Source organism: Mobula birostris, chromosome 6, assembly GCF_030028105.1.
Source record: "Mobula birostris isolate sMobBir1 chromosome 6, sMobBir1.hap1, whole genome shotgun sequence".
NCBI classification, from domain to species: Eukaryota; Metazoa; Chordata; class Chondrichthyes; order Myliobatiformes; family Myliobatidae; genus Mobula; species Mobula birostris.
Window position 1 is genome coordinate 38,492,369 of NC_092375.1, and position 12,226 is coordinate 38,504,594.

At 42.9% G+C, this 12,226-nt stretch overlaps 1 protein-coding gene across 4 annotated transcripts in view; it reads right to left on the minus strand.

Annotated features, from left to right (window-relative positions):
- Nucleotides 1–12,226, minus strand: part of LOC140198956 (capZ-interacting protein-like) — a 58,349-nt gene that overhangs the window by 10,766 nt on the left and 35,357 nt on the right. For 3 of the 4 annotated variants that reach the window (XM_072260263.1, XM_072260260.1, XM_072260261.1), the window contains exons 2-3: nucleotides 2,752–2,855; nucleotides 2,062–2,160 (exon numbers count right to left, since the gene is read on the minus strand). In XM_072260263.1, coding sequence (XP_072116364.1) covers nucleotides 2,062–2,160; nucleotides 2,752–2,832 — 180 coding nt within the window. In that variant the 5' untranslated portion in view covers nucleotides 2,833–2,855. The remainder of the gene's footprint in view (nucleotides 1–2,061; nucleotides 2,161–2,751; nucleotides 2,856–12,226) is intronic. The other variant, XM_072260262.1, reaches the window with a different exon arrangement.

The window sequence follows — 12,226 nt, forward strand, 5'->3', positions numbered from 1 at the left end:
TTGTGGTAGCACTAGAAATGATCTTTCAAAAATCATTGGACTCTGGCATGGTGCCAGAGGACCGGAAAATTGCAAGTGTCATTCCACTCCTTAAGAAAGGAGGAAGGCAGCAGAAAGGAAATTATAGACCAGTTAGTCTGACCTCAATGGTTGGGAAGATGTTAGAGTCAATTGTTAAGGATGAGGTGATGGAGTACTTGGTGACACAGGACAAGATAGGACAAAGTCAGCATGGTTTCCTTAAGGAAAATCCTGCCTGATGAACCTGTTGGAATTCTTTGAGGAGATTACAAGTAGGATGGATAAAGGGGATGTAGTTGATGTTGTATATTTGGACTTTCAGAAGGCCTTTGACAAGGTGCCACACATGAGGCTGCTTACCAAGGTAAGAGCCCATGGTATTACAGGAAAGTTACTAACATGGTTAAAGCATTGGCTGATTGGTAGGAGATTCTTTTCTGGTTGGCTACCAGTGACTAGTGGTGTTCCGCAGGGGATCGATGTTGGGACCACTTCTTTTTATGCTGTATATAAATGATTTAGATGATGAAATAGATGGCTTTGTTGCCAAGTTTGCGGATGAATCGAAGATTGGTGGAGGGGCAGGTAGTGTTGAGGAAACAGGTAGGATGCAGAAGGACTTAGACAGATTAGGAGAATAGGCAAGAAAGTGGCAAATGAAATACAATGTTGGAAAATGCAAGGGCATGCACTCTGGAAATAAATGTGTGGACTATTTTCTAAATGGGGAGAAAATCCAGGAATCTGAGATGCAGAGGGACTTGGAAGTCCTTGTGAAGAACACCCTGAAGGTTAACTTGCAGTTTGAGTCGGTGGTGAGGAAGGTAAATGCCATGTTAGCATTCATGGTCTAGAATACAAGAGCAAGGATGTGATGCTGAGGCTTTACAAGGCACTGGTGAGGCCTCACCTTGAGTATTGTGAACAGTTTTGGGCTCCGCACCTTAGAAAAGATGTGCTGGCATTGGAGAGGGTCCAGAGGAGGTTCACAAGGATAATTCCAGGAATGAGAGGGTTATCATACGAGGAACGTTTGATGGCTCTGGGTCTGTACTCGCCGGAATTCAGGAGGATGAGGGGGGAATCTCATTGAAACCTTTCGAATGTTGAAAGTCCTGGACAGAGTAGATGTGGCAAGGATGTTTCCCATGGTGGGAGAGTCTAGGACAAGAGGGCACTGCCTCAGGATAGAGGGGCGCCCTTTCAAAACAGAGATGTGGAGAAATTTCTTTAGCCAAAGGGTGAGGAATTTGTTGCCACATGAAGCGGTGGAGGCCAGGTTGTTGGTCGTATTTAAGGCAGAGATTGATAGGTTCTTGATTGGACATGGCACCAAAGGTTACAGGGAAAAGGCCGGGAACTGGGGTTGAGGAGGAGATTGAAAAAAAAAGGATCAGCCATGATCGAATGATGGAGCAGACTCGACGGGCCAGATGGCCTAATTCTGCTCCTATGTCTAAGTTGCACACCATCCCGATGGAAAATGCACCACATGTCATCACTGAGTTTAAATCCTGAAACTTTCTATACACCATTTTGCGAGCATCTTCATCAGAAGGCGTGCAATGATTCAGGATGGTGGCACACTCCCATAACTGTCTGCTTAAGCGTGGAAAATAAAGACTGGGCTTGCCAACCATGCCCACATCCAAATGCACAGACTTCCAGTCTGGGGGATAAAGTGATTTACGGAATATACGTTTTTTTAAAAATTTCATTTATTTAGAAAAGATCTTTCTGGGTCTGTGAGCTGTGTCGCCTAGCAACCCATTGACAACCCCCAATTTAACGCTAACCTAATCACCAGATAATTAAAAATGACCAATTAACCTACTAACCAATATGTCTTTGGATTGTGGGAGAAAACTGGAGCACACGGAGAAAGCCCTTGCATTCCATGGGAGGACATACAAACTGCTTAAAGATGACGTTGGAATTGAACTCTGAACTCCAATGCCTAGCTGTTATAGCATTGTGCTGACCGCGACACTACCTTTTGGTAGTTTAATTATATATATAATAAAATCATGGATGATTTACCTCATTTCCATTGTGATCACTCTCAGTTTTCACATTATTATTACCAAACAAAGGAAGCGAGCAAGGAGGCTTCTTACGGGTTGGTCCTCTAGGGCATTTCTGTGCAAAGAATGAACAGAATCATTTTTAATAGCACATTTCAATATTTTCACAACATCTTGAAAGGGTTTCATCGGGAAGCACTTCCAGGTACAGTAGCATAATAACTGAGACAGTGAACTGGAGGTCACTCTTACAAATTATGAATTGAATAAGATTCATTTGATAATTTTGGGTAGGGGAGAGGAAGTGTAACAGAGTATTAAAATATGCTACTTCTTTTGAAACTATCAAATTAGTTCACCAATATTAAATAGTTGTAATTATCTCTGAATGCCAGATATCTCTATCTCACCATCAGATTTTCTGGCTTTCAAAATGACTGGTTAGGGGATGGAGACCCATAGAGATTGTACTGTTGACAGCACAAATATGGGATTCTAGGATACAGAGCATTAGAGAGATATTATCTTTTGTGTCTGGACAGGGAAAACGAGGCCATGGGACCCAGATGGAGCATCATAGATTTATAGAGTAGACATGAACAGTTTAAACTTTTAATACTTGCATCACTATTAATGTCAACTTTTTCTATTAGTAATTCTTTAAACCAAGATTAACTTATTCTTATAAGGTGATTTGAATACGTACCTTGTCTTTTTCCACAGTGTCACTGGTTTTGAGACTGAATTTTGAAGCTATTGCAGCAACTGACATGGGCTTTTCTTCCATGGTTTGAATTGGTTCGGGGTCTGCTAAAATGGAAACGAGCAGATATACAAATGAAGAATTCACATTTTATTCAACAGCATCTGATCAAATTCTGAGGCAATATAATCTCAGTCATCCAGAAGCTCGGACTTTCATGCATGTGAAATATCAATTACAATTAGACAAAGTTTAATCTGCCTAATGCTCCATATCTGGATTTTGTTGCACATGGGTGGACTCCATAGGGTAACACTCAGACAGATGTGCTGATAGTTTAATTAACCTAACAAACATTAATTCTGGGCCATTACATCATTACCTATGTAGAAGCAGGTCCAGAATTCATTTTCCCTTCCCTTCGTTTCCTAAATTGACTGTGGCAGATTGCCACGAGAACAAACTCATGCCTAAAGATCTCCATATCATTCATGTTCATAATCCATACACCTGCATTTGCCACACACTGCAATAAAAACCATAAGGTATAGGAGCAGAATTAGGACATTTGGCCCATTGAGTCTGCTCTGCCATTTCATCGTGGCTGATGCATTTCCCTGCCAGCCCCAATCTCCTGCCTTCTCCCCATACCTCTTCATGCCCTGACCAATCAAGATTCTATCAACCTCTACCTTAAATACAGCTAAAGACTTTGCCTCCACCGTCAACTGTGGCAATGAATTCCACATTCACCATTCTCTGGCTAAAGAAGTTCCTCCTCACCTCTGTTCTAAAATGACGTCCCTCTAATCTGAGGCTGTGTCCCCTGGTCCTAGTCTCTCCCACCCTAAGAAACATTCTCTCCACATCCACTCTACTGAGGCTTTTCAATACAGTGTATGATACTGAAGCCCTATAACGCCTGGCACTAAAGAAGCCAGTGACTCTCAGAGCAAGATTTTCTAGAAGACACCAGGAGACAAGTTATGATTGTCAGTATGCTTGAGATGTTTGGAGGTGCCATGGTAGCGTAGTGGTTAGCCCGACGCTCTCACAGCTCCCAAGTTCAGAGTTCAATTCTGCCGCCACCTGGAAGAAGCTTGTGCGTTCTCCCCACGTGACCGCATGGATTTCCTCCAGATGCTCCGGTTTCTTCTCACAGTCCAGAGACATATGGGTTGATAACTTAATTGGTCATTGTAAATTGTCCAGTGATTAGCCTAGGGTTAAATAGGGTGCGTTGCTGGGAGGTGTGGCTCGTTGGGCCGGAAGAGCCTGTCCCATGCTGTATCTCTAAAAAAATTACAAAAACCAGTAGATATATTATAGCAACACGCTCCTGCCCACTTTGTACTCGATCCCCACCTTCCACACTCCCTTCTCACTGCTGCCATCAGGAAGGTGGCACAGGAGCCTTAGGCCCCACACCACCAGGTTCAGGAACAGCTATTACCCCTCAACCATCAGGCTCTTGAACCAGAGGGGACGACATCAGTCAACTAAACACGTAGAAATCTAAGCACGTCACAGGCCCCTCGGCCCACAATGTTATGACCTACTCTAGAAACAATATAAGCACCCCATCACTGAACTGTTCCCACAACCTATGGACTCACATTCAAGGGCTTTCCATTTCTTGTTCTCAATATTTATTCATTATTATTTTTTTCTCTTTTTGTATTTGCGCTATTTGTTAGCTTTTGCTCATTATTTGTCCATCCTGTTGGGTGTGGGCTAGCATTGATTCTATTGAATTTCTTATATTTTCCATGTATACCCACAAGAAAATGAATCTTCGGGTTGGATGTGGTGACAGATATGTACTTTGATAATAAATTTACTTTGAACTTTGAATGAGCATAATCCCTCCAATATTGTGTGGAGAATCTAGCTATGCAAGGAATTTATGTAAGATTAGTGACCAACACTCAAGTTCTGTCAAATAGTATCCATTTGTTATCAGAGGAAATTTACTTCTCCTTTGAGGGTGCATCCTGTCATGCTGGAGTCGAAAGCTGTGTCAAATTGGAAGGGTTTACCCCACCCCCCTTTCCACCCCAACTCAAAGTGAGCAGTACAAAAGCCACTCATGAATACTTAACATCACCATTAATAAAACTTTTCAATGCTCTGCTGATAACTGGGAAAGATGAGTGGGGTTGGATGAATCTCATTTCGTTGAAAGGAAATCGCTGAGCAACTTGCAGTGTGGCTCAATCCAGTGGTGCAGTGCAGGAAACTGGGCGGGGAACTGTGGAAACTCTGCTAACTACACTATGACACTGAGCAAAACTGGATTATGCCCACACTTATGCAGCCAGTTCTTAACCTCCTCCTTCACCATAGAGGCACGGATCAAAATCAGTCCAAACAGAAAGGGCAAGTCTCTTCGCTGGAGGAGTTCAGATTTGGAGCATTAACCTTGCTCTAACATGTGTGGGTTCTGCTACAAATTTCCCAGAAGATTAATAAACTATATTATATATCAGAGTCATCATAAAAATGAAGACATGTACAGGTCAGGAATCCCCATGGCACATGGCATCACAAGCATTGCTCAGTCAGTAGGCCAGGATATAGTTAACACTGGGTTTAAGTCTCTCAGTGAAGGTGAGTGCATCATTTCATCGTTAGTCATTTTCTTCATGTTACTCATAACAAAACTTCAAATAAAAAAAGAACATTTTTAACCATTCACAGTATGATATAATCAGACAGATGCCTAAAATGGCATTTTAAGATATGTGGTGTACGGGATTTAAAAACAAAAGAGCTGTGACAGAATTCACAGATAAAAACTAATCATTAATATTTAAGTACTTGTTTCATCTGTTTGCATTTTTTTCTTTGGAAGCTGACAACCAACTCTAGTGACACTCCCACCTGATGCATCCTGTTCACACTTTCAAACATATTTTTCCTTCCACACTTGGGACTTATAAATAGAAAAGTTGTGACTTAAATATACATCCAGCTGTCAATATTCTGTTGGAGCTTTAGGTTATGTGAACCAACAGATGAAAGAAACTTGTGGCTGGAAGTATTTTAGTAAATCACAGACAGTAGCACCAGCCATACATTTAAATAAGCACTATCAAACTCAATTTTCACAGAGCTGTCTCTCACAATCATTTTTGAAGTCCAAGCAGAAGCAACGATTGGAACCCCAGCCTCACTGATGGCACTCTGCCAGAAATGCCATTATCAGCTTTGTCAAGACCACATAACCATCTCAGGACTGTCAGAATACTGTGCTGTACTTTTTCCAACGCACAATGAAAAGAATTATACAACACTGGAAAAATCTGTTAAAAAATTTAATATATCTTAAATACTTGCAACCAACACTCCACGGCACTTGTCAGCTTGACAAAAATGGTTTGCAAGGCAAGAACCTGAATATGGACAATGTTGCAAAACAAACTATTTCATTAGTTACCCAAAGGATGTCCCACCCGATCTTTGGTTTCGTTAACCTCAACCATATTCTGCATGTAATACAAAGCTTTAAATAACAGCAAACCATTTGAATAAAAGGTCAAAAATATTAATTCTGACATCTTTCCTCTGCAGCACTGCCTGATCCACTCAGCATTTCAGATTTTAAACACACTCTTAATGTGCAAGTGTTCAGCTGCAGCCTTGCCATCAGAGTAGTTTTGTCATGATTTGCTCAAGATTGTGTAAAACTATACTTTGTGTTACTAAGCAGAATGAAGTGTGATTTTATTTTTAATCTTAATAATAAAATGACTGTTGTTACTTTGTTCATTCCATGAAGTTTCACATGGTGAAATAATTTCGGTGGACAGAGAAAACATGAGCTAGTATTTCAGATGGGCAACCTACATCAGAACAGGGTAGTTCTACTGCAAGCAAAGGAAACAAATTACCTCAAATTGTGGAATTTGATAGAAAGTTGCAGCAATATGCCTGGACAGATGATGAGGTGCTTTCCCTCAAACTAATTTTGGGCCTCATTGGAACAGTACAGAATATCTATCGTATAGGATAGGAATGAGAGAATTAACATGGCAGGCAACAGGACGCTCAGGGTCACCCCAGAACTAAGTGCAGGCGTTCAGCAAAGACAGTTACATTTAATTTCTATAACAAACAGATCATTAAAAGCAAAGGAAGTGTGTGTGTGCATGTGATTGAAATAATGAGGAATACAAGCTGAGACAAGTGCATGGCTTTCATGGGGCCTCAGCAAAGTTCTCCTTCCCCAAACCCCCGAAGGAAAACTTTGCTGAGGCCCCATGAAAGCCATACACTTGTCTCAGCTTGTATTCCTCATTATAAATTGTCTCTTTTTAAAGTGTCACCAAGACTTCAGCTTTAAGAAATCAAAGTAATAATTCTCCAATACCCCCTAAAATATTAATTACTCTAAAGCATTAGTGTTTTTATTAAAAGAATTGCAAACGCATACCACTGTAGCACCTTAGGTATTCCAAACAATTCCTGAAAGGAATAGTGGAATGATGGAGGACTGGAGTGGTGTGCCCCAAGTGTCACAGGACCCACTGTTGAAGGCCATCTATCTCATCAATGATCCCGATAAGAATGTACAAGCCATGGTTAGTAAGTTTGCAGACAACACTAAAATAGGTGGGGGTCAAGAACTGTGATCAGCCAAGTGGGCTGAGGAGCAAACGGAGTCTAGTTCAGGCAAGTGTTTTTGGTAAGTCCTGTCCAGGTAGGTATCTCACAGTGAATAGCAGGGCCTGAGGACTGTTGTAGAACAGAGGGCCCTTAGAGTACACGAGCGTGGTTCATTGAAAATGGAGTCACAGGTCGACAGGGTGGCGAAGGCAGCTTTTAGCGTATTGGTGTGAGTCAGAGCGTTGAGTATAAAGGTCATGGTGTGATTGCACAGGACAACGGTGAGGCTGCACTAGGGGCATTGTCTTCCACTGTGGCTGTGCTGCTATAGAAAAGATGGAGGTAAAAGAGGGGGAAGGAATTGCACCACTAATCTGGGACACTATCACAGCTGCACTCAGGGGAAGACATAATGGGGGGGTCAGACACGGAGTCCATTTGGGTTGAACTCAGGAATGGGAAGGGAGCAATCACACTGATGGGAGTGAACTACAGACCCCCTAATAGCCACTGGGACATGAAGGAACAGATATGTAATCAGATTAAAGAAATGTGTAAAAAATAATAGGGTTCTTGTCATGGGGGATTTCAACTTCCCTAATAAAAACTGGGACCTCCTTAGTGTAAGGGGTTTAGATGGGGCAGAATTTGTTAAGTGTACCCAGGAGGATTTCTTAAAACAATCTGTGGATGGTCCAACGAGAGGAGGGACTGTACTGGACCTGGTGTTGGGTAATGAGCCTAGTCAGGTGACTGACCTTTCAGTGGGTGAACAGTTAGGGAACAGTGACCACAGCATCTTAAATTTCAGGATATCTATAGATAAGGATAGGTATAGTCATTGCGGGAGAGTTTTAAATTGGAGCAGGGAAAATTATGAGGGCATTAGGCAGGAACTAAGAAGAGTTAATTGAGAACATCTTTTTTCTGGCAAGTCCACATCAGATATGTGGAGGGTGTTTAAAGATCAATTGCAAAGAGTACAGGAAAGGTCTTTTCCTATGAGAAAGAAGGTCATGACAGTGTAATAGAGCTTTAACTAGCAACCAATCAAGACACTGGCAGTTTGAGAGGAAAGGATCTCACTCTGGTCCACTGCCTGAGTAGAAAAAGGCAGCAGCGGGTTGTGGCAGCGTAATAGAGCTTTGACCAGCAACCAGTGTTTGGGATTGATTAGCAAAAGCAAAGTTAAGGAAGGCAGGGCCAAGCGCAGTGGCCATCGTTTGAGAGGACAGAGTCAGAGTGGTGATATTGAGGTTTCACTCAGAGAAAGCAAAGAAAAGCTCTAGGTTAAGTTTTTTTCTTTTCTGTATGTCTGCTCAGCTAGGACAGTAGAGATGCCAGGCAGGATAGTTGAATGCTCTTTTTGTGGGACGTTGGAAAGCAGGGTGACTGCCAATGTCCCTGATGACTACAACTGCGAGAAGTGAATCCAGCTGCAGTTTCTATCAATTTGCATCATGGAGTTGGAGCTGGAACTGGATGAACTGCGGACCATTCGGGAGGCTAAAGAGGTGATAGATAGGACAGATAGAGAGATAGTTACACCCAAGGTGCAGGAAACAGGAAACAGGATGACAGGGCAAGGGGTTAAGAAGCCAGTGCAGAGTATCCCTGTGGCCATCTCCCTCAACAACAGGTACAGTATATCGCTTTGGATACTGTTGAGGGGGATGACCTAACAGAGAAAGGTCACAGTGGTCAGGTCTCTGGCACTGAGTCTGCCTCTGTGACTCAGAGAGAAGGAGGCAGAAGAAGCATGCTGTGGTGACAGGGGATTCGTTAGTTAGGGGAACAGACTGGAGGTTCTATTGGGGAGAATGAGATTCCCTGATGGTATGTTGCCTCCCTAGTGCCAGGGCCCAGGACATTATGGATCGAGTTCACAGCATTCTAAAGTGTGAGGGTGAACAGCCAGAGGTCGTGGTCCATGTGGGTACCAATGACATGGGTAGGATGAGTGACGAGGTTCTGCACAGGGAGTTAGGTGCTAAGTTAAAGGACAGAACCTCCAGGGTTGTGACCTCAGGATTGCTACCCATGCCACATGCTAATGAGGCCAGAACAAGGAAGATTAAACAGTTTAATATGTGGCTAAGGAATTGGTGTAGGAGGGAGGCCATATAATTTTTGGATCATTGGGCTGTCTTCCAGGGAAAGTGGGATCTGTACAGAAGGGACAGCCTACACCTAAACTGGAGGGGACTAATATCCTAGCGGGAAGGTTTGTTAATGCTGCACAGTGCGATTTAAACTAGAGTTGTGGGGGATGGGAACCAGAGTGCCAGAACAGTTAGTGGAGAGGTTATAGAGGCAGACGTTGGTAAGACCTCAGACAAAGTTAGGAATCAAAAGGTTGAGCAGTGTTCAACTAGTGTCCTGAGCTGCATATATTTCAATGCAAGTAGTACTGTATGAAAAGCAGATGAACTCAGGGCATGGATCAACACCTGGAATTATGATGTTGTAGCAATTCCGACACGTCTCATTAGCGTGGCAGCAGTATGGTCGCATTGTTTATTCCAGGGACCAGCTGATTGAGCTTATGCCGGCTGGTTTAACGAGCAGAGCGGCGGACACCCCTGCTGAAATCTGGAGGAAAACACACAGAGGATGCAGAGGGGGATCACAAAGGCGAGGAAAGAGGACCGGGTCAAGACAACAGAGACTTATGGAGAAGAGGAGTTCGGTGGGTAATAAAATGGACGAGTTCACGGCGCTAGCCAGGCATCAGAGAACATTTCGGGAGCGCAGTGTTATGTGTTTCACTGGAACGGGGCTGCACGAGGACATACCCGATCAAAGCTTTTCCATGGACAGCTTCCAGACCGTTTGGGCTGACCGGAAGTGCACTGAGAGCGGTAAGCGTAAAGGAGTTGGGTGCTTACTGTTCTGGTTAACAACGGATGGTGCAATCCTGGTCATATTACGATCGAGGAACGCATTTGTAGACTGGATATTGAACTTTTTTGCTGTTGGACTCCGGCCATATTCCACCGAGATACAACACTGGGCGTCATGGGAAGTTGTTCCTGCCTGTGGCCATTGAACTTTGGTGCTCCTCCTGTGGAGGGTCAGACATCCTGAGCCAATAGGATGGTCCTGGACTTATTTCCATCTGGCATAGTTTGCATATTGTTTGATTGTTGGGGTTTTTGTATTGCTATATTTACGCTCTATTCTTGGTTGGTGCGGCTGTAACGAAACCCAATTTCCCTCAGGATCAATAAAGTATATATATCTATATCTATCTATCTATCTAGTGAGACTTGGTTGCAGGAAGGGCAGGACTGGCAGTTCAATATCTGGGGGTTCTGTTGTTTTAGATGTGACAGAGCGGGAAGGCGTTACTAGTCAGGGAAAATGTCACAGCAGTACCACATTAGGACAGGCTGGAGAACTTGACTAATGAGGCATTATGGGTGGAACTGAGAAATAAGAAAGATATGATCATGTTAATGGGGCTATATTGCAGACAACCCAACAGTCCTAGGGATTTGTAAAGAGATCACAGACTGTTGCAAGAAACACAAGGTTGTTATAGTAGGTTTTGTTTTAACTTTCCACATATTGACTGGGAATCCCATTCGGTAAAAGGACTAGATGGAATAGAGCTTGTCAAATGTGTTCATCAGTATGTAGAAGTCCCAATGAGAGAACGTGTAATACTGGATCTGCTGTTAGGGAATGAGACAGGGCAGGTTTGTGTAGGGGAACACTTTGCATCCAGTGACCACAATGCCATTAGTTTCAAAGTAAACCTGCAAACAGATAGGTCTAGTCCGCCAGCTGAGGTTCTAAATTGGAGGAAGACCAATTTTGCTGGTATCAGAAATGATCTGGCAAGTGTGGATTGGGACTGGCTGTTTTCTGGCAAAGGCGTATTTGGAAAGTGAGAAGGCACTCAAAAATGAAATTTGAGAGTACAAAAACTTGCATGTGCCTCACATGTGTCAGAATAAAAGGTAAAGATAACGTGTCGGGAACCGTGGTTTTCAAGGGATATTGAAGCCCTGCTTAAGAGAGAAAAGGAGATGCATAGCATGTATAGGCAGGTAGGAACAAATGAAGTGTTTATGGAGTACAAGAAATGCAAGAGAACACTTAAGAAAAAAATCAGGAAGGCCAAAAGACAGCATGAGGTTGCTCTAGCAGACAAGGTCAAGGAGAATCCCAAGGGATTCTACAGGTATGGTAAGAGCAAAAGGTTTGCACGGGACAAAATTGGTCCTCTGGAAGACCAGAACAGTAAACTATGTGTGAAGGCAAAAGCGATGGGGGAGATCTTAGATGCATTCTTTGCATCTGTATTTACTCGAGAGATGGATACAGAGTGTACAGAAGTGAGGCAAAGGGGCATCAACTTCATGGACCCTGGTCAGATTACAGAGGAGGAGGTGTTTGCTATCCTGAGGCAAATCAGGGTGGATAAATCCCCAGGGCTTGACAAAGTGTTCCCTTGGACCCTGTGGGAGGCAAATGCAGAAATTGCTAGGGCCCTAGCAGAGATATTTAAAACATCCTAAACAACAGGAGAGGTTTCAGAGGAGTGGAGGATAGCCAATGTTGTTCCACTGTTTAAAAATGGCTCTAAACAGAAACCAGGAAATTATAGGCCAGTTAGTCCATCAGTTGTGGGAAAGTTATTGGAAGCTATCCTAAGGGATAGCTAAGAATTTTCTAAGATACTCTAACAATTTTGATGACAAGAACTAAAAGTAAGATACAAGCTGAAATAGGCAAAGAACAATGTGGTTTTGTGAAAGACAAAGGTACAAGAAACGCAATATTGATGTTAAGGATACTATCAGAACGAGCTATTCAAGATTTGTTTGTTTGTTTTATCGACTACACAAAAGCATTTGATAAA